At 31.3% G+C, this 20,675-nt stretch overlaps 1 protein-coding gene and 1 non-coding gene across 3 annotated transcripts; both read right to left on the reverse strand.

Moving 5' to 3' along the window:
* LOC113847173 (tubby-like F-box protein 8) lies at positions 1–20,032 on the reverse strand. Of its 2 annotated transcripts, none has more exons than XM_027476096.1 (6): positions 4,396–4,631; positions 4,016–4,092; positions 2,969–3,420; positions 2,744–2,831; positions 1,615–1,747; positions 1–1,145 (listed from the first exon to the last, which is right to left on the reverse strand). In XM_027476096.1, the coding sequence occupies exons 3-6, from the start codon at positions 3,314–3,316 to the stop codon at positions 431–433; spliced, it is 1,284 nt and encodes a 427-aa protein (XP_027331897.1). In that variant the 5' UTR covers positions 3,317–3,420; positions 4,016–4,092; positions 4,396–4,631; the 3' UTR covers positions 1–430. The 2 variants fall into 2 exon arrangements, with proteins under 2 accessions (XP_027331897.1, XP_027331905.1); XM_027476104.1 differs by lacking the exons at positions 4,016–4,092; positions 4,396–4,631 and adding exons at positions 9,215–9,218; positions 20,021–20,032 and having other exon boundaries at positions 165–1,145.
* Positions 15,824–15,897, reverse strand: TRNAV-CAC. The gene has a single exon. It is a non-coding gene; the product is annotated as a tRNA-Val (tRNA).
* Positions 20,033–20,675: the final 643 nt, after the last annotated feature.

Raw genomic sequence — 20,675 nt, forward strand, 5'->3', positions numbered from 1 at the left:
TCATAATTTTCCCGAAGCACCACGATTTTCATGATTCCCAAACAATATTTGACCAATCTATTCAGTGCCCACCATGTAAGATACAAGATCACACAGCACCACGTGTCAGATTATATGTCCCTCTCAATTACCAAACATGTACCAGACAATGTAGATGGCAGCAGAACCTACAATCTGTTAAATGATAGTTTGTTGGTAGAATCTAGTGAGAAAAAAACAGCAGCATTGCAAGTTAAAAATGCGCTAAATCCTATTACATCAGGAATGCACTACGGTTACAATTGAGTCATACAGAAGCTGAGTAACAACAATTTGCCTATTCCCATGACACTGGTAATAAGAACAGGGAAATTAAAGAGAAACAAAGGGAAAGATACCATCATCACTGTTTGATTAGCTCATTTAAAAAGACCTTTGCTTCATGACCTATCTATTCACAAGCCAATTTGGTATCAAAGCTGCTCAAGCATATTGCAAAAGCTTGGAATGCAGATAAAGGATACCGATAATCCATGGTGAACATATCTTTCCCAACTTTGCCAAACTGAAGAATAATCTTGTCATGCTCTGGTGGAGCTGGTTGAGAGGGTGTGGGTGCACCGGCAGCTGGTTGGGTGGCAGCAATCAACTGAAAGTTTTTAACAGAAGCAACTGTCACTCGTCCACGAAAATTAAGGCACCAACATTGTAATTGTTCATGCCATCTTGGAGGCTTGTTTTTCAGAACCAAGGGTCTCATCTTCCCTTCATCATCCTCATTACAGGATTCCCCAATCTCAGAAAATCGAGAACTGCTGAACTCAATGGAACGATCTAGAGACTTTGAAAATGAGATGCTCCGAAATGAGTCCTCCAGGGAACGGGGAAGAAGCTCTGGCTGGCCAGGAACAGTGCCACCAGCATCAAGTGCTGAAGCTGGTATTGAATGCATAACGCAGTGCATCTTTCTTGGGCCTCGAGTCCCAAGCACATTTAATTCATATGTTACCTGAGCTATGTTGTAACTCCCAGATGGAACCTTAGGCGAGACCTTTTTGGAATAAAATCTGCGGCTGGTTTTCCCAGTCCCAGGAGGGCATATATGGGCAGAAGAGTATGGAGGCTGTGTATCATATATAATGAATTTGGTACCAAGAAAGTTTGACCTGGGGTATGAAAGTTAGAAAATTTCATAAGCGAGACGATAAGGATATAAAACAAAACATAAAAACAAAACACTTGGTAGATGGGCTTTAAGCCTTGAAAGGAAAAATAGGATAAATCTACATAGCATAAGTGGAAAATTAATGATGCAATATGAGCCTAAACTATTACCATAAATTGAGCTTAAAAAGAGTATGATCCTATTATTGGCAATATCAATTAAATCTATTGTTAAATAATGTACTTAAGATATGTTAAAATCAAAATGCTTACATCTATCTCCAACCAAAATCAATAGCAAGATCATGAATTCCACTGTTATACTTCAGGGAGTTAGAATGCATTCTCCTAGTCCGAATTTTAAATCATATTTTTTAACAATTTTTTAAGTAGACAAAAAAAGGGGTTCTATAATGAATTCAAAGACAGCGTAATGTGAGGGTGTTAAACACTTGCAAGCAGTAAACTCACCTCAGCTTTCCAATGTAAGTGTTACTTGATCTAGAGATGTTGTCAGCATCCATGGAAATAACATACTCAGTATAAGTTGTTCTCCTTGTCCTCTTGGCAGAAAGGAGGAACTTTCCATTTTCAACTAACAAAGCTGCAAAGACAAAATAAATTAAGAAAAAAGAAAAGTAAAAAAATGAAACGAGTTCTGTATGCAATAGACTATTAACAGTAAAAACCAATCTCTGACCAATTCCCATTCACCACAGAGTATACAGACAGACTTAAGCGCTTCCAAGGCAGCAATTAATAATAGATGGAAATGGTTTGTGCACACTTCAGAAAACTGCTAATCCAAATCATAATTTGACAGAATAAAGAAACATTTCAAGATCTAAATAACTCAGACGTTTCACCCCCAACTACTGCAAAGACCATCTGTAATTTCATCTAGTCAACATCTAAAAATAACCAACCCAACACACCGGGGGAAATGAAAAAGTATAAACACGACAACTGATTAACTTTACCCACCTTATAAAAAAAACTGCATAATAAATTATCAACCATTAGCTTCAAAACCTTACAGAGTTATGACAAATGTATCCATGAGAATTCATATAAATGACAAAAACCCTGTTAAAGCTTGCCCCCAACTAAATGGCTATCAAACAAGATGATCCTTTCTCCTCAAATCAATCATAAAGGGAAATCAATAAACACAGGGAAGCAACCATTATGGAACTACTGATTTTCATCCTCGAAGTAACGAGTGAATGCAAATTCAAACAAAGAATGAGAGAAGGTGAATGGAAACTTGATCTATAAAACTCATTTCCAAAACTATCCTTCAACACTAGCAGTAAACGCTTCAAAAGCATAAAATAGAATTACAAGTGTCATCACATATTATTATCAAATCATATATTCAAGCACAAATGTATACACAGACAGACAATCAACATATGCACAAATATTTAATTACTTTTATAGCACGTCAAGATCAAGCTAAAAGTCAAAATCAGTAAATTCAACAGGTTGAACTTTTGAAACATTACATCAAAACAAGTTTACAGAGATATACCAGAAGATCTAAACATAAAACCATAGAAAACCAAGGGATAACTAAATGTACAAATAGAAAGTTTACCAGGACTGAGACAAAGGAATAGGTGGTATGTTAAATTAGATTTATCTCTTTTGATAAAACATTGAATGATTCCATCCCGTGGCCCAGGCTGAAAAGGGAAAGGAGCAATAAATGAGGGTGTGGCTTCAACCCACAATATCAACTATCATTGTTATCGCCACACAAATGTAACAGATTAATCACTAAACGCAAGAACAATCTGCTAGCAAAATTAATGAAGCTAACCTGCTTCAAGGACACAGGAAATGTAAGTTTGCCGCATAACTCTGGACTCTTAACAATTTCTTTGCACATACTCCTCCAAGACTGGCAAACTGCAGCACATGCAACAACATGCTTTCGAGCAGGCCATGTATTCTCACTCTCCTCTAGCCGTCTAATGATATCAAACAGTAATTCTGGGGGTAAGCTTGCCCAACGACTATTTTGAATTACTAGCGGTTGGTCATGCAAATCTTGTACCGAACCTTGAGATTTTCCTCTATGATGGCCAGTAAGTCTGACATCAAAACTACGCCTAGATAAGCTCCCAAAACTATCTCTCACATCACGAACTATGCTGCGGAATGACATTCTGCAGGTGGATCCCAAGAATAATTATATATATATATATATATATATATATATATCTTCCGAGAACTTCTGATGTACTATATCCAACCACTGTGAGCATACGGCTGCCATAAAAGGAGAGTTTTAGCTCGATAATCACATCACCTCATAAAAACACTAATTATTCTTCAAATTTCCCACCAAAATACTTTCTAAAAAGTGATCCAAATTAGACGCCATTTAATATTTCAATCAGCACTTTCAGACGCTCCCATTTAACCATCCATGGCCATGAACTAAATGCAAGAGGTATTTACAACAATTTAAGTCAATGGGGTTCCACAGCAGATAGTGAAATGCCAGAGGGAACGAGGCTGTCAAGACCAGATATTAGGCCATCACCCACCATCACGAAGGATAGCTCACAATAGCATTATCATGTGATATGGTAGCAATCACAGAAGTAAAAATGCCATCACATTGTTTATATCAACAAAAAAAAAAAATCAATATTTTGTTAGTATATAAATCTTAATTGATTTTTATATGGAAGCTGTATTAGGCACACAAAATTAATTATTTACAATAACATATAGCAAAAATATCACCAATTCATCTGCTAACTGTGCAAGTACAGAAAAAGAAACACTTTAAAAATTCTTATCCTTTGGCTATAATCGTTAACACCTGGAAGGAACAGAAGCAAAGGGAGGCAGGAACAGAGACTACCTCTTAAAAAAAGGAGTTAAGATCAAGTCAATCAAAACTACCAAGCTGGATCAAAAGCCACCCTTAATCTGCAAAGCACAAGAACGCGTTAGAAGATGAGTCCTCAAAACTCTGAATTTTAATTCTTACAATCTCGTTTTGAGATATGCCTGCCATAAACACTGGAACCAAAACAGCCCCATTTCAGTTCCCACCATTTTCCTCACAGAACTTTGAGAAGCTGAAAAGCCATGAATTTTTCCCCAGCATTTTCAAAAAGAGACCAAGTAGAAACATAAGACCCAGATTTGAAGAAAACCCCACAGATTGTTTGAATGGAAAAGGAGAAAGAGACAGAGAAAAAACAGTTGAGATTTGGGAGAGAAATATACCCAGAATAGAGAGATCTGTAGCTGAAGTATTAGCACTTGTTTCAGAGATGAAATCTACAGAAGAATCAGAAAGAGATCCCTTTTACGCAGTACAACGAAGCTTTAGGTCAGAATGCCAACATCTCCTCTTCCCAGTTTCTTACACCTCTCTCTCTCTCTCTCTCTCTCTCTCTCATGGTCGGACTCCAAAGTTTCGTTAAATGTAGTTCGTGAGGTAAAGGAAAAAGCAAGGAAGTTCAATTATTTATTTATTTAAAGATTAAAGGTATAATATTGTATTTAGTATTTTAAAATAATAGATGTAATTCTGACATGGAGAAGCTTAGTGTACCCACTTGGTCTCCATGACCAAATCGTACCATAAAGCAAGGAATGTAATGTCATCTCCTCACTCTCCCCCCAATTATCGTCTCTTTTATTCGGACATATTTCCAAAAAACAAATATTATTTGCGCAACTTTTCCCTTCCTTCAACAAATCTTCATAAAAAAAATCCTGAAAACATGCACTCGTTCTTCTTAGAAATATCTCCAAGTTTAAAGAATGTTCATAAGAATATGTATAGATCTTTCATAAATAAACATTTTACATTAGTAGTCAAATTTAAACTCGTTAATTGTAAAATATAAGCTCAATTAAATTTTATTGATAAAATATGCATTAATTAATTAAGAAAGAATAATATAAACATTGTTTAATAGAATAGAATATGTAAAGACAACTGAAGTGGAAGTTTCTAGATTATCAGTTTGTAGATATATGTATTATTAAGGCGGACAAAATAATGTGTTTTCCTATTTTAAATCGTTTGAATGTGATATACATTTTTAATACAGTTTGATTTGGTGTTAATAATAATTGTCTATTTATTTTTCTTTGGTTCCTAATATTTTTTTGTTTTAATTTCTTAAAATGTACTCCATCTATTAAAAAACACAGATCAGCATATCTTATTAAACCGGTAACATTATAAAAATGATTACCACTTCATCACTGCAAATTGAAATAGTAATTTGTTTGAAGGCAGCCTTTTTTAATATGAACTAATAGACACTATTTTTTTTCTTCTGACGTTTTAGCGTGAAATACAAGATGCTGATGCTCTGGTTAACGATATTCATTTTGAATGAAATAGGAAATAAAATAAAGTAAAATAAAATAAATATTCCAAACAAAGCATTAAAGTAAAATTTACTATTCGTCAATATTATTGAATCACCTATATTACAGGTGGACAGTTTAACTAATAAAGAATCCATCGTCAATGTCCTCCTTCATTGACTTTTTTTTTTTTCTCCATTGTCATGTGCTTAATTATTTCCAAGTTAATAATAACAAAATTGAACACTCTGAAACGCTCCAGTGCTTAAAATTTCTTCATAAAACTATATTTTCATTACAGTGTCACATGTCTTAGATAATTTTTCAGTTAATTGTTTTTTACAACACAGTATGTACGAATAAAATAATGTGTTCTTAGTATTTTTTTAATAAAAAATCATATAAAATCAGTATGGTATTTAGTACCTAATCCGTGGGCTCACTCTGTATTGAGCTGTGATTGGAAGGAAAATCCTACACAGTAAACACGTAAAAAGTCAGTAAGTAGGTAGAAGCCCGAGAATTACGCATGTGTCGTTCAGATGCTATGTTGACAATGATTTCAATGAATTGAGACTTGAGAGATGTTATTTTGAAGCCTCTTTTTTGGGTACCTTCCTTCCAATTCCATAAACTGTTTTGTTCTTTGTTGAACTTTGGATTAAATGATTGATTGTTTGCAGTTGGAGTTTTGGTGTCAAAGTCTGACTTTGAGGATGCTCGTTCATAATTATTGAAGTTGATTTTGAAGTTGTAATTTAGAACAATCCTTTAACCATTTGTTTACATACACATTGCTATTGAGTAAACTCTGACTAAACAATGGTCATTTTACTCCCTAATTTTATAGAACACACTTTAAATTATGAAAGATCACTTTATAATTCCTTTTAATTAACCTTTCGTTTTATTATATATAGTTAAAAATTGTGGTTTAATGGATTGGAGCATTTGTTTATTGAGTGTGACATGTTTATGAGTACAGTGGGGTCCCCATTTCCTCGGTCTGAAGCCATCTGGCAGCTGCATTTCATGCCATCATTATGAGAAGAAGAGCCCTCTAAGCTAAACCCAACCAACTCCTGTTTTTGGTCAAAATATCACCGCTATTTCATCATGAGCCTTAAATAACGATGATCCGCTTCTGTTTTCCTCTCCTTTTTTATTTTTTCTTTGGAGCTTGAAATAAGCTCATTATAATGCTTGAAATGGATGTTGTTCTTACATGATAAAAATAAATAAAGAAATAATGTTGATTATTTTGCTTCACGCTCCGATTGGATGGGTGTGAATAGAAATAATGTTGATTTTTTTTATTTTTAGATTAGTGAAAATGCAAGAGAAGGGAAAACAAGTGACACATATATATAAAAACACGAAAGATTCCGTCAACGTAATTAAATCATGATAGATTTTTTATGTAATTCTTTTATTTTCTGTGTTTTTTAAATTTATTTGAATTTAATAATAGTTTTTCATGAACTCTAACTTGATAAGGTACTGTGATAAAAATACGTTCAAATATTACTATGAAGGTAAAATATCAAGTATCCATAAAGAGAATTCTATAAGAAAAATAATTATATTATATATCATGTGGATGAAATTACGTTAAGATATTTATAATAATATAGTATAATTAAAATTTAAATAATTTAAGTAACAAAATATAAGTATGTCTATTTTATTATTCTAACATTTCTCTTTCAAATTTAGAGTTTAAAAATAGAATAACAAGTTTAGATAAGAAATTATTGAGCTTAGTACTTGAAATAGCTTTAGTCAAGCCATCTACAATTTGATGAAGGGTGTATAAGTAAAAACTATTCTCATGACATTATATGAAATTAGAATATTAAAAAGAATTAAAAATACTAATAATAAAACTTTAGACTTGCTTATTAAAGATATCAGCTTTATAATAAAAATCATTATATTTGATCTTTAAAATTTATAATAAGTGATAGATTATCTTTATAAATTACACTCTCAAATCACAATTTTTGATAGTGTAAATTGTAAAATAACTCATGTGATTACATGATTTTCAGTTATTATATAAGAAACCTAGTCAAATATATAAAGTACTAACTATAATTTCCTCCTATCTTGAACTTTTGGGTTAAGGCCTATACTTTAACCCAAACTAATCAATTAAAGATATTCAAGTTCAAACAAATAAATCACTTAAATTAATTATTAACCTTATTTATGTACCTAATTTGGATCATGAATTAATTTATTTTTATTAAAATCAAAATAACAATTGATTATAGTCCACGTAAAATTATTAAATAATTCTAACATAGTGGAGATGGATGAATTGAAACCTTATCATTAGTGGAGACTAATTTATGTGGCATACATAATTCATGTAGTATGGATTGTATCCAAATAATAAATGTTGTGGTTGCAGCAAGGGATTTATATTAAGCTTTCATACTTGATGTGCTAATAATTGGTTTCTTCTTAGAGGACCTGTTAATGATATTTCCTTCAAATAAAGTCTTGAGGTGGATCACCTATCATTAAGATAATTTTACAATTTGAATCACACTAAGTTGCCAAATGAAAATTGGAGTAGGTTTATACTGTAACTAAAGAGACTATGTCTCATGAAGGTATCAAAGAACTCTCTTGACTGCTTTTTAACGAGAGTCTAAAAGATTATGCATAAATTGACACATCTTATTTATATTATAGGTGATATTATGTCTAATTATAGTAACATATCATAAAGTGCCTACTATGAACCTATATAAGTGAGGATCATGAGAAATGGTTCATTGATTAGTTAACAACTTAAGCCCATAAATCATTAGTATGGGTATAAGCTTACTAGAATCCATTGCATAAAGGAATATGGATCTCATCAAGCACATTATCAGCCCATCATGGCTCCCAACTACTATCCACTACAAATAAGGCATGTACCAATCTTTCATGTCATGGATTTATAAACAAAAAAAATTGAATAATTGGAAACAAAACAAGAAGCATTAATGAGATAAATTTAAGATCTTAGTTTCTATTATTTTGATGTAGTAAAAGTTGTCCATAAAAAATATAAAGTCCTTTTTTAAGTTTTCCTTGGAGAAGAATCTGCTTTGTAACATGATGAAACTTAAATAAAACATTAATGCTTTTACCAAATTGAGAAACATTTAGTAAATATTTTTTTATAATTTTGGTACATATAACAAATTGGAAATATTGAAGAAAAGTGAAGTTGAATTTGAATGTAAACTTTTACCAACATGTGCAATTTTCATACCTAACAGATTACCTATATGGACTATGTCTTGACTACTACATGGATTACAATTGATGAAGTTTGTTTGATCATAAGGAGCAAGTAACATGTTGATCTTGAATTAGGGTACTGGTTAACTTCATATTTTTTAGGGTAGGTGTTCTTGCTGGGTGAAGGTTTAACGTATGCTACATAGGTTTGTTTATGATTTACACGATTATAATCATTGAGAGTAGATTTATTTTTAAAACTAAATGTGTTTGAAAATCTTGGTTAAAATGATGGTAACATTCCCATACTAGGTGACCAATTTTTGCCATACAATTAAAATTGTTGTTTCCCTATATTTAGTGTGCACAACCTCTACTTTCATTTCTACCACCTTTGTTGAATTTGCAAAAAAAATTCTTTTTCGATTTGTAGGAAGTTAGGACACCCCTATGCGTTAAAAATTTTATTTGATACACTTCTCTTGAATTGAAATTGCGATATGTTTGAATGATCAACATGGATTTTGTATTTTTTTAAAACATTCATCTTGAATCAACAACAAGGATTCAATCATCACATTCTTCTCTAAGTCATGAAAAATGGCTTCAGTGTAATTCCATCAAAAACTTGTTCAAAAAATTGTTTTCCAATTAGAATTCAAAAACTTGTTCAAAAAGATTCAAAAACTTGTTTGGAGGGCATGTGTACCCATCAAAAAGTAATAAAGGATTCTTAAATTAAGTTTCCGAAATATCGTCTCACAAGGATTGTTTTCTAATTACTAAGAATTTCCTAATTCAATTGTTTAAGCTTCAAAGATATGAGATTAATTAAAATAAGAATTTATAATTATAAACTAAGAACAAGGAATACAATACACGTCTTGATTAAACTTATCGGAGAGGAACTTAGGGCATATGGGTTTTCTCATTCAATCATTTATATTATTTTTCTGTTTAACTCTAAATCTGATTTCCTTATGATTATCAATTATTCATACAAATATTATTAATACCTAATGGTCATGCAATATTAATATTCTTTTCTCTAAATTAACATCTCCAATGGTCATGCAAGACATCAATTTAAGAGAGCTTAAGGAACCTATGAACTTGTTAATTTAATAACGATTAGAAGAAAAAGATTGGTTTGGTCCACCTAATCCTTTATCTCGTTTTACCCTATAGATCTATTAATTAATTGAGGTACGGTCGCCTGACAATATAATTAATTAGGATTAAGAAAGAAGTGCAATAGGATAAAATCTAATCACAAAACAGAAATCAAATTTAGATTCAAACATCAAAATTCCATAAATTCATAAACAATATTTGTCATAACCCTAGCTATGGACTTAGTTACTCATGCTAAAGAAAAGAACTAAAACAATCATAAACAAAGCCATAATCAAAAGAAATAGCAAACTAGAGTATGAGATGTGTTTCTGATCTTCAAGTACGATCGCTTGAAGCTCCAAGTCTCTCCAAGCATGTGCCAAAGATCCCGTACAAGAGAGACGAGATCAGATGTATTCTAGAGCAAAAGTCAAGATGTAAAAACGGTGTAAAAATGCTGTCTGAGATCTTCCTTTTTATAGGATTTGAAAACCCTACAAACTCTCTGTCTTGCACGACCGTGCATGAGCTCGAAGCACCCCGTGCTTGTTTAAAGAGGCTGGGCGTGCTGACTGTTACGAAATTCTAATCTTCTATCAATTTGGGCTCAAAATGCACCCAAAATATACTTGCGGCCTCTTTATACAAAATTGCACAATTAATAAATAAATTAGTGTAAAACCTAAATAAAATAAAGATTGAATATGAATATATGGGTTATAAAAGAGGGCCTAATTATAGACTTATCAATCATGAAAAATGGCTTCAATGTAATCTTTTGTGGAGATGAAATGTCATGCAGCTTCAAGAGAACTAATATTTTTTTGAAACTTTAGAAGATAAGCATTAACTTACAATGATTTTGTTTTGATGACTTTAAGTTGAACATTAAGCTGCTTTATTCATACACGAGTTCTTGATATGAAAAGGACTTTAAGTTTCTATCATAATTGTTGAGAGGTTAAACAATTAATCATTGATTATAAAGAAGCTTGATCATGGAAGAAACAAGTCATAAAAGAATTTGTTGATCCAGTTGTTTCTAAAGAAAGAATTCTTCAGTGTTGTATTGTTAATATCATTTAATGCGTTCTTAGAGGATGCACCTTAGTGATGTAATTATAAAGATTGAATCTTTTTATTATAGCCAATACTTAATATTTTCAGAAAAGATTGTTATTTTCATGAAGTTTAGACAAGATTAGATTTGAGAAAGTGTGAACATTAGTTTGTGCAACAACCATGGATCAAAGACCTCTTAATACCATGTAAGATATCAAGCATTAAAGAATAAAGATTGCATAAAGTTTTTATAAAATAGAAGATGAAGAATGGTATTGTATATTATGTCATATTGTGATGAGTTTATATTAAGATATTTATGTAGTGACTAAAACCTTATCAATTTAAATAGCAGATTATATCTAGCTCTCTTATGTTATACTAAGAATGAATATTTTGTGTTTATTTTTTCTAAAAGATTTTAAAAATACAACAGTTCATTAAAAATTAATAGATGTTGAATTATATTTTGTATAATATTCATTGTTTTGCAAGAGAAAAATTACTTTCTTTCACCCAATTATTAAGAGAAGTAAATTCTATTCTCGAGTTTAGTTTGTCATATATTGTTGAAGTTAAGATTGATTTAAAACTATTTAGATGAATACCATCACGGGATTTGAAGTTAAAATTTGTTGACGCCTATTTATTTTGCAAATTCAATAGGAATTTTTGAAATTTAATAAACCTAAATATCTATTTTGATGTCTAATAAACTATTGTATGCACCCAATCCCATAATCACAAGAAAAATATCCTCTACTAAACCCGTGTTTGACTGTTAGAAATTCTTTAATATACAGCTCAAATAGGGATAATTATTTATTTTTATGTGGGTATATCAAACCTAAATTATGTACATGTTTAGGAGATTGATAAATACCATAAAAGAATATAGTACCAATTCAGCCCACAAAGAAATTGAAGATGAGTCTCAACATTCATCAGCTGGGAGCAAATGCTACATTACAGAATACTAGGAATACTCTAGAAGACTCTATAATACATTTAACTGTCATGAGCTGTAAATAGTTATTTTTTTTTACCTTGTACTATTTTTGTATTCTTTATTTTTTCCTTCCAATGGGAACCTTGTGCATATATTGGCATTTGATTGCCCTCATTCAATACAGAGCTTTTTAGCCAATATTTTCTTTTTTCCCTTTCAGTTACTATCCTTATATAGTATCAAAGTGCCACTCTCCAAAATGTCAGAAAATGAAAATTCTGAAGTCCATAAGCAAAACAATGCACCTACCCATGATCCCACACAGAACCCATCTAGTCTCTATCATATTCATCCTAGTGACAATCCTTCTTCTATCATTGTCACACCCACACTCACTGGTAATAACTATCACTCCTGGTCTCATTCCTTCAAAATGGGCCTTGTGTCCAAAATCAAAATGGGTTCCTAAATGGTTCCGTTCCCGCTCCAACTGCTACAAACCCACTTCATACAGCTTGCGAGCATTGTAACACCCTTCTCATGTTCTGGTTGCTTAACTCATTATCTCCACCTATTGCACAGAGTGTCATTTTCCTAGAGAAGGTCGTTGATACCTAGACCAATCTTTGTGAATAATTCTCTCAGAGTGACTTACTGTGCATCGCAAAGCTCTAAGAAGAAATTTATGCCTACAAACAAAACAATCTTTCTATCTTAGAATACTTTACTGGCTTGAAATTTGTATAGGAAGAACTTGACAATTGTCGCCCTTTTCCCGTATGCACTTGCTCTACTAAGGAATATCATTCATAGGACTTCATCATTCGGTTCCTTAAAGGACTAGATGACCGTTTTGCAATAGTTCGTTCCCAAGTTCTTCTCATGGACCCTCTCACCACCATCAATCGTGTCTTTTAGATGGTGATTCAACATGAGCGCCAACAACTCAATTCTTCTCCTCCTATTGACGAACCCAACCTCTTCACTAATACCACTATGAACAAGACACATTCTGGAGCTCCTAGTGATGGTTCTGATGGCCCTCACGCTGGCTTCTAAACCAAACGGTGCTTGTACTGCAATTGCACTAGCCATATCGTCGATGTATGTTATGTTAGAAATCCTGCTGCCTGCCCATTCTTATTCATTTGTTAAATATATGCATGAGGACCTCCGTGAATTTAGGCTAAAATTAAATATATACAGGAGGACATGATTGAAATTAGGCTACAATTAAGGCTATCATTTATTTATATTCTAATAATAAAAAGATTCTATAGATATTTTTTCCATAATCTAACACACTCCTTCAGTCGAAGCAGGAGGTTGTTGTACGCTAAGGCTGTCTCAAAACTTATCAAAGAGTATGCGTGGAAGTCCTTTGGGATGGAACATGAACCTGTCAATGAGCAAATTTCTTATGGACAAAGTGGATGTCCATTTCAATATGTTTAATGTATTGATGTTGAACGGGATTGCCAAAGAGATATATCGCACTAACATTATCACAGTAAACCAATGTAGCTTTGTGGACCGGACAATGTAGTCAAAGAGGAGGTTATGGATCCAGTAGGAGTCGGAGACAACATTAGAGACCCTTTTATACTCAGCTTCAGCACTAGACCAAGAGAAGATAGGTTAACGTTTAGAAGACCAAGAGATCAGGTTGTCTCCAAGAAAAACACAGTAACAAGAGATGTAGCGTCTGGAGTTGGGGCATCCGCTTTAATCAACATCAGTGTAAGAGATGAGACTAGGGACTACAGACTTGTAAAGATGTAAGTCACAGTCAAGAGTGCCTTGAATGTATCACAAGATTCGTTTAAGTGCATTCATATGTTCATCCTTTGGGTCATGCATATGTAAACAAATATGTTGTATAACATAGGATATATTGCAAAGCTCCCACTAAATTGCGATAATGTGTAGGATCTTCATAGGGAGATCCTAAAGAGACACTAAGTTTAGCCTTAGTGTCCGCCAGCGTGGTTGCAGGTTTACAAGAGGTCATGCCAACTGGTTCAATAATCTCATATGTATATTTTCTTTGACAAAGAAATAATCCACATGCATAGCGTGTATATGAAATGCCCAAAAAATAGCTCAGAGGGCCTAAATCCTCCTTCCTAACAAACTTAGAAGCAAGGCTTGTTATAATAGACTGACAAAGAGCATTAGATGATGCATGATATCATCAACATAAAGAAGTATGTATGCCATGTCATTTCCTTGTCAATAAATAAATAAAGAATGATCAAATTTAGTATTTGAGATTAATTGCCATCTTGTCTAAGAGAAATTACAAAAGAGCCTAATGTGTCTCCTTCCTGTTTCTTCAACAAATCAGTTGACGGATATATTTACCAAGACCCTTTATCCTAAGCTATTTAATCTCAATCTATTTGAGTTGGAGCTTGTCAACACATTCCTACCTCCAACTTGTGGGGGAGGGGAGGTAAAAGAACACAGTACCAATTCAGCCCACAAAGAAACTGAAAATGGACCTCAACATGCATTAGCTGGGACCAAATGCTACATTAGAGAATGTAAGGAATACTCTAGAAGACTCTAAAATACATTTAGCTGTTATGAGTTGTAAATAGAGATTTATTTTTTACCTTGTACTATTTTTGTATTCTTTATTTTTTTTTCCAATAGGAACCTTGTGTATATATTTGCATTTGGTTCCTCATTCAATACAGAGCTTTTCAGTCAATATCATGTTTTTTCTCTTTCAGTTACTGTCCTTATATACCATAATATACCTATAAAGAATTGCACTCTAACATGTTGATCAACTCTGAAGCATGGGTACAACACTTTCCATAAAGTACCAGTATAGGGTACGAGTATGTCGTAGGTACGCTGGGTACGTACCGAATACATACTCAAAAAAATTTGCAAAAAAAAAAAGGTATAGAAAGTGGGTATGCGAATATAGTTTTGGTACAAAAAATGAAATTTTTTTAATTAAAATTTTAGAGTTTTAAATATATTTTTTCTAAAAATATGATTTAGTTGTCTCTTTCTTCCCTCTAACTTTCACATATCAGTACTTCCTCCAGCCTTCACAGACCCACAGATAATATACTGTTGTTTTTCTCCTCTTATCTCAAATTTCAATCATCAGCTTTCATTGGTAAACGACAAACAAGCAACAACAACAAATGAAAACAGTGACAAATTTAGTGACCATCTCTTTCGACAATGACAAACTACAAATATACTAAAATTTATGTACTTGTATTTTATATACAATTTTTTCATATTCTTTTTATACAATTTTATATATATATATATATATATATTATTTTTTTAATTGACGTACTCGTACCTTATTTTTTAAAAAAATATCGTATCCCGTACCCATGTATATACTTATCCATACAACATAGTTGATCAATGATTGTGTTTGATAAAATAACATTTCTTCCGGTTTGAGACACAGAATGAGGATTTTATTCATTGCTAGAAGAAAACCTTCGATTTAATGGGTCGGAAATATTAAACAGCTAGCTTGGGTATTACAAAAGGGGGAAAATGCATATCGAAGGTAATTACTAATTTGGCAAAGTTCGTTGACTAATATTGCAATGCACGAGTTACCTACAGAAGGTCCGTGAACGAAGTTAACTTATGCCTAATACATGCAAACAAGCAAATAAATTAGAAAATATAGCAGTTTCTGTTTTGTGATATTTTCACATTAGCTAGCATTCCTTCACACGAGGAAACTTCGAAAGCTGTCCTCTCATCCATGTTTATTTAGATGTCACTCCAACAATCTTAAAAACGATATCATATTATAAGAAACAACAAACGGACATTGCTTGCTTGCACTCAAGTGACTTTACTCAACCCATGTCCTCCTTCGCTGTGGAATCTGCAAAATTGAATCAAAAGGGTAAAAAATACTGTGATTTATTAGCCAGATAAGAGTAATTTTGAAAAAAAAAATGTCTGAGCCCGGGTTCGAACCGGGGACCTCTAGTGTGTGAGACTAGCGTGATAACCAACTACACCACCCAGACAAGGGCGATATAACTTATAATTTTTAAAACAGTAATAAGACTCATTAATAATGCGGGTGCGCGTGATTATCGTACTGTAAGAGAATAATAGCAAAAACTAATTTGTCTTGATCTTCCTACACGCTTAAGAAACTTCAAAGTTCATTAAATCAAGCACGATGACAAACTTTTAGATTATATTTAAATATATAATATTTAATGAAATAGAGTAAAATAAATTAAATCTTACTAATCAGCGTCCACAAGACATTAACAAAAAATATATATTTTAATTTTCTTGATCAGTGCCTTTTAGACAATGGTTAATATTTTTTAAAATAATATTACTTGAATATTTTACTATCAACATATTTAGAAAGAAAATACAGTGATAAGAATTGTTTTTTATTTTTATGCCCTTATTACGACTACATATGTTTCAAATACCGGAATTCTTGCAATCAGCTTTAAGATAGGCAATTTAGTGAACACGAGCAATTATTCACATATAAGAAATCATACTCGAGTTTTGCTACCAAGGTTTTCTCCTTTATCCATTTTCTCTCTTGGTCAAAGCAGATTTTTCACTTATCTATTAATCATGCAAGCAAATCAGCTTGTAGTAGATGGGGCTATACTCTTTAGTAATGACTATGAAAATAAAATAAAAGAGTAAAGTAGTGGCGTAAAATAACCTAATTATAAAAACAATCATAAAATTATAATTTATTTTCTGTTCTTCAGAATAAATCCGATCTAAAAGAAGGCCAATGTTCTGAAAGATTTTAATGAATTGGAATTAGACTACAACTGTATTCTCTTACAAAATCCTCTACTTATATTCTCATTATATATATATAATTAATACAAAAAATACATTTACAGTATATTTTAAATGAGTAATTTATTTTCTAAAAGAATTTACAATTTTATGGGTTAAAATTTGTTGTTTGGATATTTATTTTAAAGAATTAAAAAAATTTAATGAAGATTTTAATAGACTAAAAATAAAGAATGCCAATAAGAGAGTAAAATTTATCGATAAAAAAAAGTAAAATTTAAAATTATTATTATTTATTTAGTTATGATTAATTTAATAATTTATATTTCATATTTTAATTAATTTTATTAAATATAATAATAAATTTTATAAAAATATAAATAATTTAATTACTTTATTAAAAAAAAATTATTTAAAAAATAAATTCAATTATTCTCTTCCAACAAAATATAATAAAATAATAAAAATTTAAATAATATCATTTAATTTTTAAAAATTTTAAATTCTCTAAAATTTTTAATCATCTCATCCAAAACAATCTTAATATATAAGAATCACAAAAACTATTCTAAATTTAGTAAAAAAAAATGTTGTCCGAAAATTTAAACATTATTCTGGAAAAATATCGGTATGTGATCAAAATTAGAGGTAATCCCATCAAATACTTTCATATGCCAGAAAGCAGGAGAAAGAGTGCCCTGATGACATTTTCTTCTGTTGCTTGAAGATTGAAAGGAGCAGAGACAAGGAAATCCCAAAACGAATTTGGAGCCTAACTTTTGTGACAGTGACGCGAGCATAAGACAAACTAAGCGAAAATCATACGGTGTATGCAGTGAACAAACCAATCATTGGGTGTAAGGGAAGAGGAGAATTAATGATAAAATATAATTAGACAAATGGAAACCCAGAAAGTGCAAGGTATTGCAGCTAGAGATTAAAGTCATTCTATTACATTTCAATTTAATTTAAGCTATTTAAACAATTCTAACAGCTTTAGATCAAATTCTGTTTATCTGTTTTATTTCATCTCTTTTTATCAACTTAAACAAAATATTATTGCTTAATTGCTTAATTAAATTATTATACAAACGCCATCTCAATCTCACATATACTAGACCACCAATCTATCTATGGCGGTGTAATAAGTAGGAAGAAGAAATATTAGGGTAAGGTTGGTTACCTGGATCGCATTTAATGCTGCACTTGCGGTCACACCGAGCTTGAAGCCTCGCTGCATACGACATTTGGCTCTCAATATACATCTAAATCATACCATAAGAAGTACTAAAATTGTATTTTCATCTCACTAATTTCCAGTTTTGATTTTGGCAACCATCACACTTTCGTATAATTTTTAATTTCAGTATATTTTGAATGTGAAAGAGTGTGTATTATCATTCTTGAATTGATGAGATTACAATAAAAAAAGTGTTGAATTGAGATTAAATGAGTGAATCACTAACCATCTCTTTGAACACAAGCAGTAGTGCAAGCATCTAAGCAATCGGCAGCAGAGGGCCGAGCAGTGGGCACTTGCGAAGAGATGAGAAGCAAAAGCATAATTGCAGCCACTATCTCCATCTTCTTCATCTTCTCAACTTTCCCTTTTGGTGTGTGATGATTTATCTACATTTATATTTGTATAAATATGGATAGATGTGTATATCTATCTATATCTCGCTATCGCAGTCATAGAACTAGTGTCGTTCCGTGCTGATATTTGTGGAGCGGCTAAATAAATGACCATGGCTATATGAGGAAATTACGGAAATGCCAAGCCTTGGGCACGGGCACCGCTGTCGGGTAGCCAAAAAGAAGCACATGCGTGGCTACTACACTCATGTCTTGTGTCTTGCTATTAACCTACACGCCTACACGCCTATCCATTAGCCCCCAATGTTGAACAATTAATACCCCTTTTTCTCTTCTTTGGGTCCAGCCCTGCCTCATTCTAGTACACTACACTAAAACAATTTAAATTAATTAGGAATATATAATTGATGTTTAATTATATTTTTTAATTTAATAAAAATATACCATTATAAATAAAATATAAACAATTTATTTTTATAGATAAAAACATCAATTGATAATTAGTTTAAAGTAAATGTTGTACCCAATGTTTTTAATATGAATAGAAATTTAATTTATTAATAATTATTATCATCTGAATTTAATTTAAAGCATTTATATTTAATAAATAAATAATCTAATGTTTATTTTATACGTAATTAAAAGTATTTAAAAATATTTATCTAATACTCATTAACCTATACAACAATTATATAGGATTAGAAAGGATACGATATTAAAGTAGATATATTAAAAATTATTTAACTATTAAATAATTATTTTGGTCTTACATTTATATTTATAAAAGTTAAACAGATAAATTAAAATATTATATTAATTAAAATTAAATTAAATGATAATCATTCAAATTTTAGTATAATAAACTTCTCACGCATGGTATATGTTTCTTCTATACCAATGCTAATTTCGAGCACCACTGACATGGTGTTTGATTAATATCGAGCTATGTGGAGAGAGTGGATTTGACCAAGATCAATTCTGGCGGTGACCATTCCCAAATATCCTGCTTGATAACTATCAAATTGGGGAAAATATTTTTAAAAAGAAAAAGAGAAAAGAGAAAACTCTTTTTAAAGATGTAAATAAACATGTGTCTTAGTCTTCGATTAGATTATCATTTTATATAATTTAACTTTTGAAAGCAAAATTAAAAGTATTAATTAAAAAAATATAACAAATAAATATTAAAAAAATTGAAATTTCTCAAAATCATAGCTGACATTTTTTTTCGGGTGGACAGCGAGCATGGCCCAAGAACTTGGCGTCTTTCGTTCTTCAGCAAAGGTTGGAGGGGCCTCGGACCCTGAAACAATGGCACATTGTCAATTTCGAACTGGAACCATGACCAAGGGAATAATTTTTTTAATAAGGATCACTTTGTAACTCCTACGAAAAAACATGTATTTTTTTAATCATTGATCATCATAGTCACACATTAAATATATTTTTTGTCAATGACTACTATAAAAAGGGTGTATGAATACCCTAGAACTCGTTGAAAGCACATTCCCTTATCTTTTGTATATCAAATTAAAGATTCTCGTAATCTTACCTGTTTATAAATTAAATAGGTGTTATTGTTATTAGAAAAATAATAATTATTTTTCTTACTTTTTCTTTCTCCTTTTAAAGTAGTGCTCCATTTTTTTTATTTAAGAGATAAAATATTAACTGCATATGTATTGAAGAAAAATATTAATTTAGTCCTATGATCACTTTTTTCTTAAATTTTATTATCTCCTTAATCATTGTGTAACACTCTATAACAGAAAATGGAGTGAATATCATTCACAATATTTTACCCACACAAAAATAAATAAATTAATGAATAAATAAAATGTATACTATTAAAGCTTTTTTCACAATATTTTTTTTGTTTCACACAAATCTGGTTTAAATATGGTTAATGCTCTTCATTCTTTCTTTTGTATTTTATGAGGATCGAATCTTTAACTCTTCTCCCAATTTTAGGTTATGTTGCCAATTTAGTCACCTCTTGTAAGAGTAAAATATTAAAGTTAATCTTTGACTATGTTTAGTATTGTATAATTTTTTTAATAATTTCAAATGTAATCAATAACTTTCTATATTAATTTCTCGATTTCTTTTTATCGTTGTGCATCTAAGCTAATAAATCTATGAGCATGATTGTGACGTGTGACAACAAAGCAAGGGTATTTGGACTGAATCACAAAACAAATATTAATTTAACTTATTAAGTTCAAAATCCATATCATAATAAGAGCAGTCTATTATTATTTTTTTCCTTTGGTCGATAAATAAAAAGTCCACCTCTTCTTTTCTTTATTGGTCAACAAAACTCTAGAGCTTTAATACGTACATATTTCGAAAGTGGAGAAGGGACATCCTAGAGAAGCATAGGCCCATAAGACCTTTTTGGGTACATAGGCCCATAGGGTCT

Source organism: Abrus precatorius, unplaced genomic scaffold (genome assembly GCF_003935025.1).
Source record: "Abrus precatorius isolate BTA unplaced genomic scaffold, Abrus_2018 Scaffold10, whole genome shotgun sequence".
In the NCBI taxonomy this organism is placed as follows: Eukaryota; Viridiplantae; Streptophyta; class Magnoliopsida; order Fabales; family Fabaceae; genus Abrus; species Abrus precatorius.

What these genes read in the sequence shown, in the direction of transcription:
- LOC113847173 (XM_027476096.1), bottom strand. Translation starts at nt 3,316, where the DNA reads ATGTCATTCCGCAGCATAGTTCGTGATGTGAGAGATAGTTTTGGGAGC. An exon ending in ATTCCTTTGTCTCAGTCCTG is followed by an intron (nt 1,748 to 2,743) that starts GTAAACTTTCTA and finishes TTGTCTTTGCAG; the next exon opens with CTTTGTTAGTTGAAAATGGA. An exon ending in ACTTACATTGGAAAGCTGAG is followed by an intron (nt 1,146 to 1,614) that starts GTGAGTTTACTG and finishes TTCATACCCCAG; the next exon opens with GTCAAACTTTCTTGGTACCA.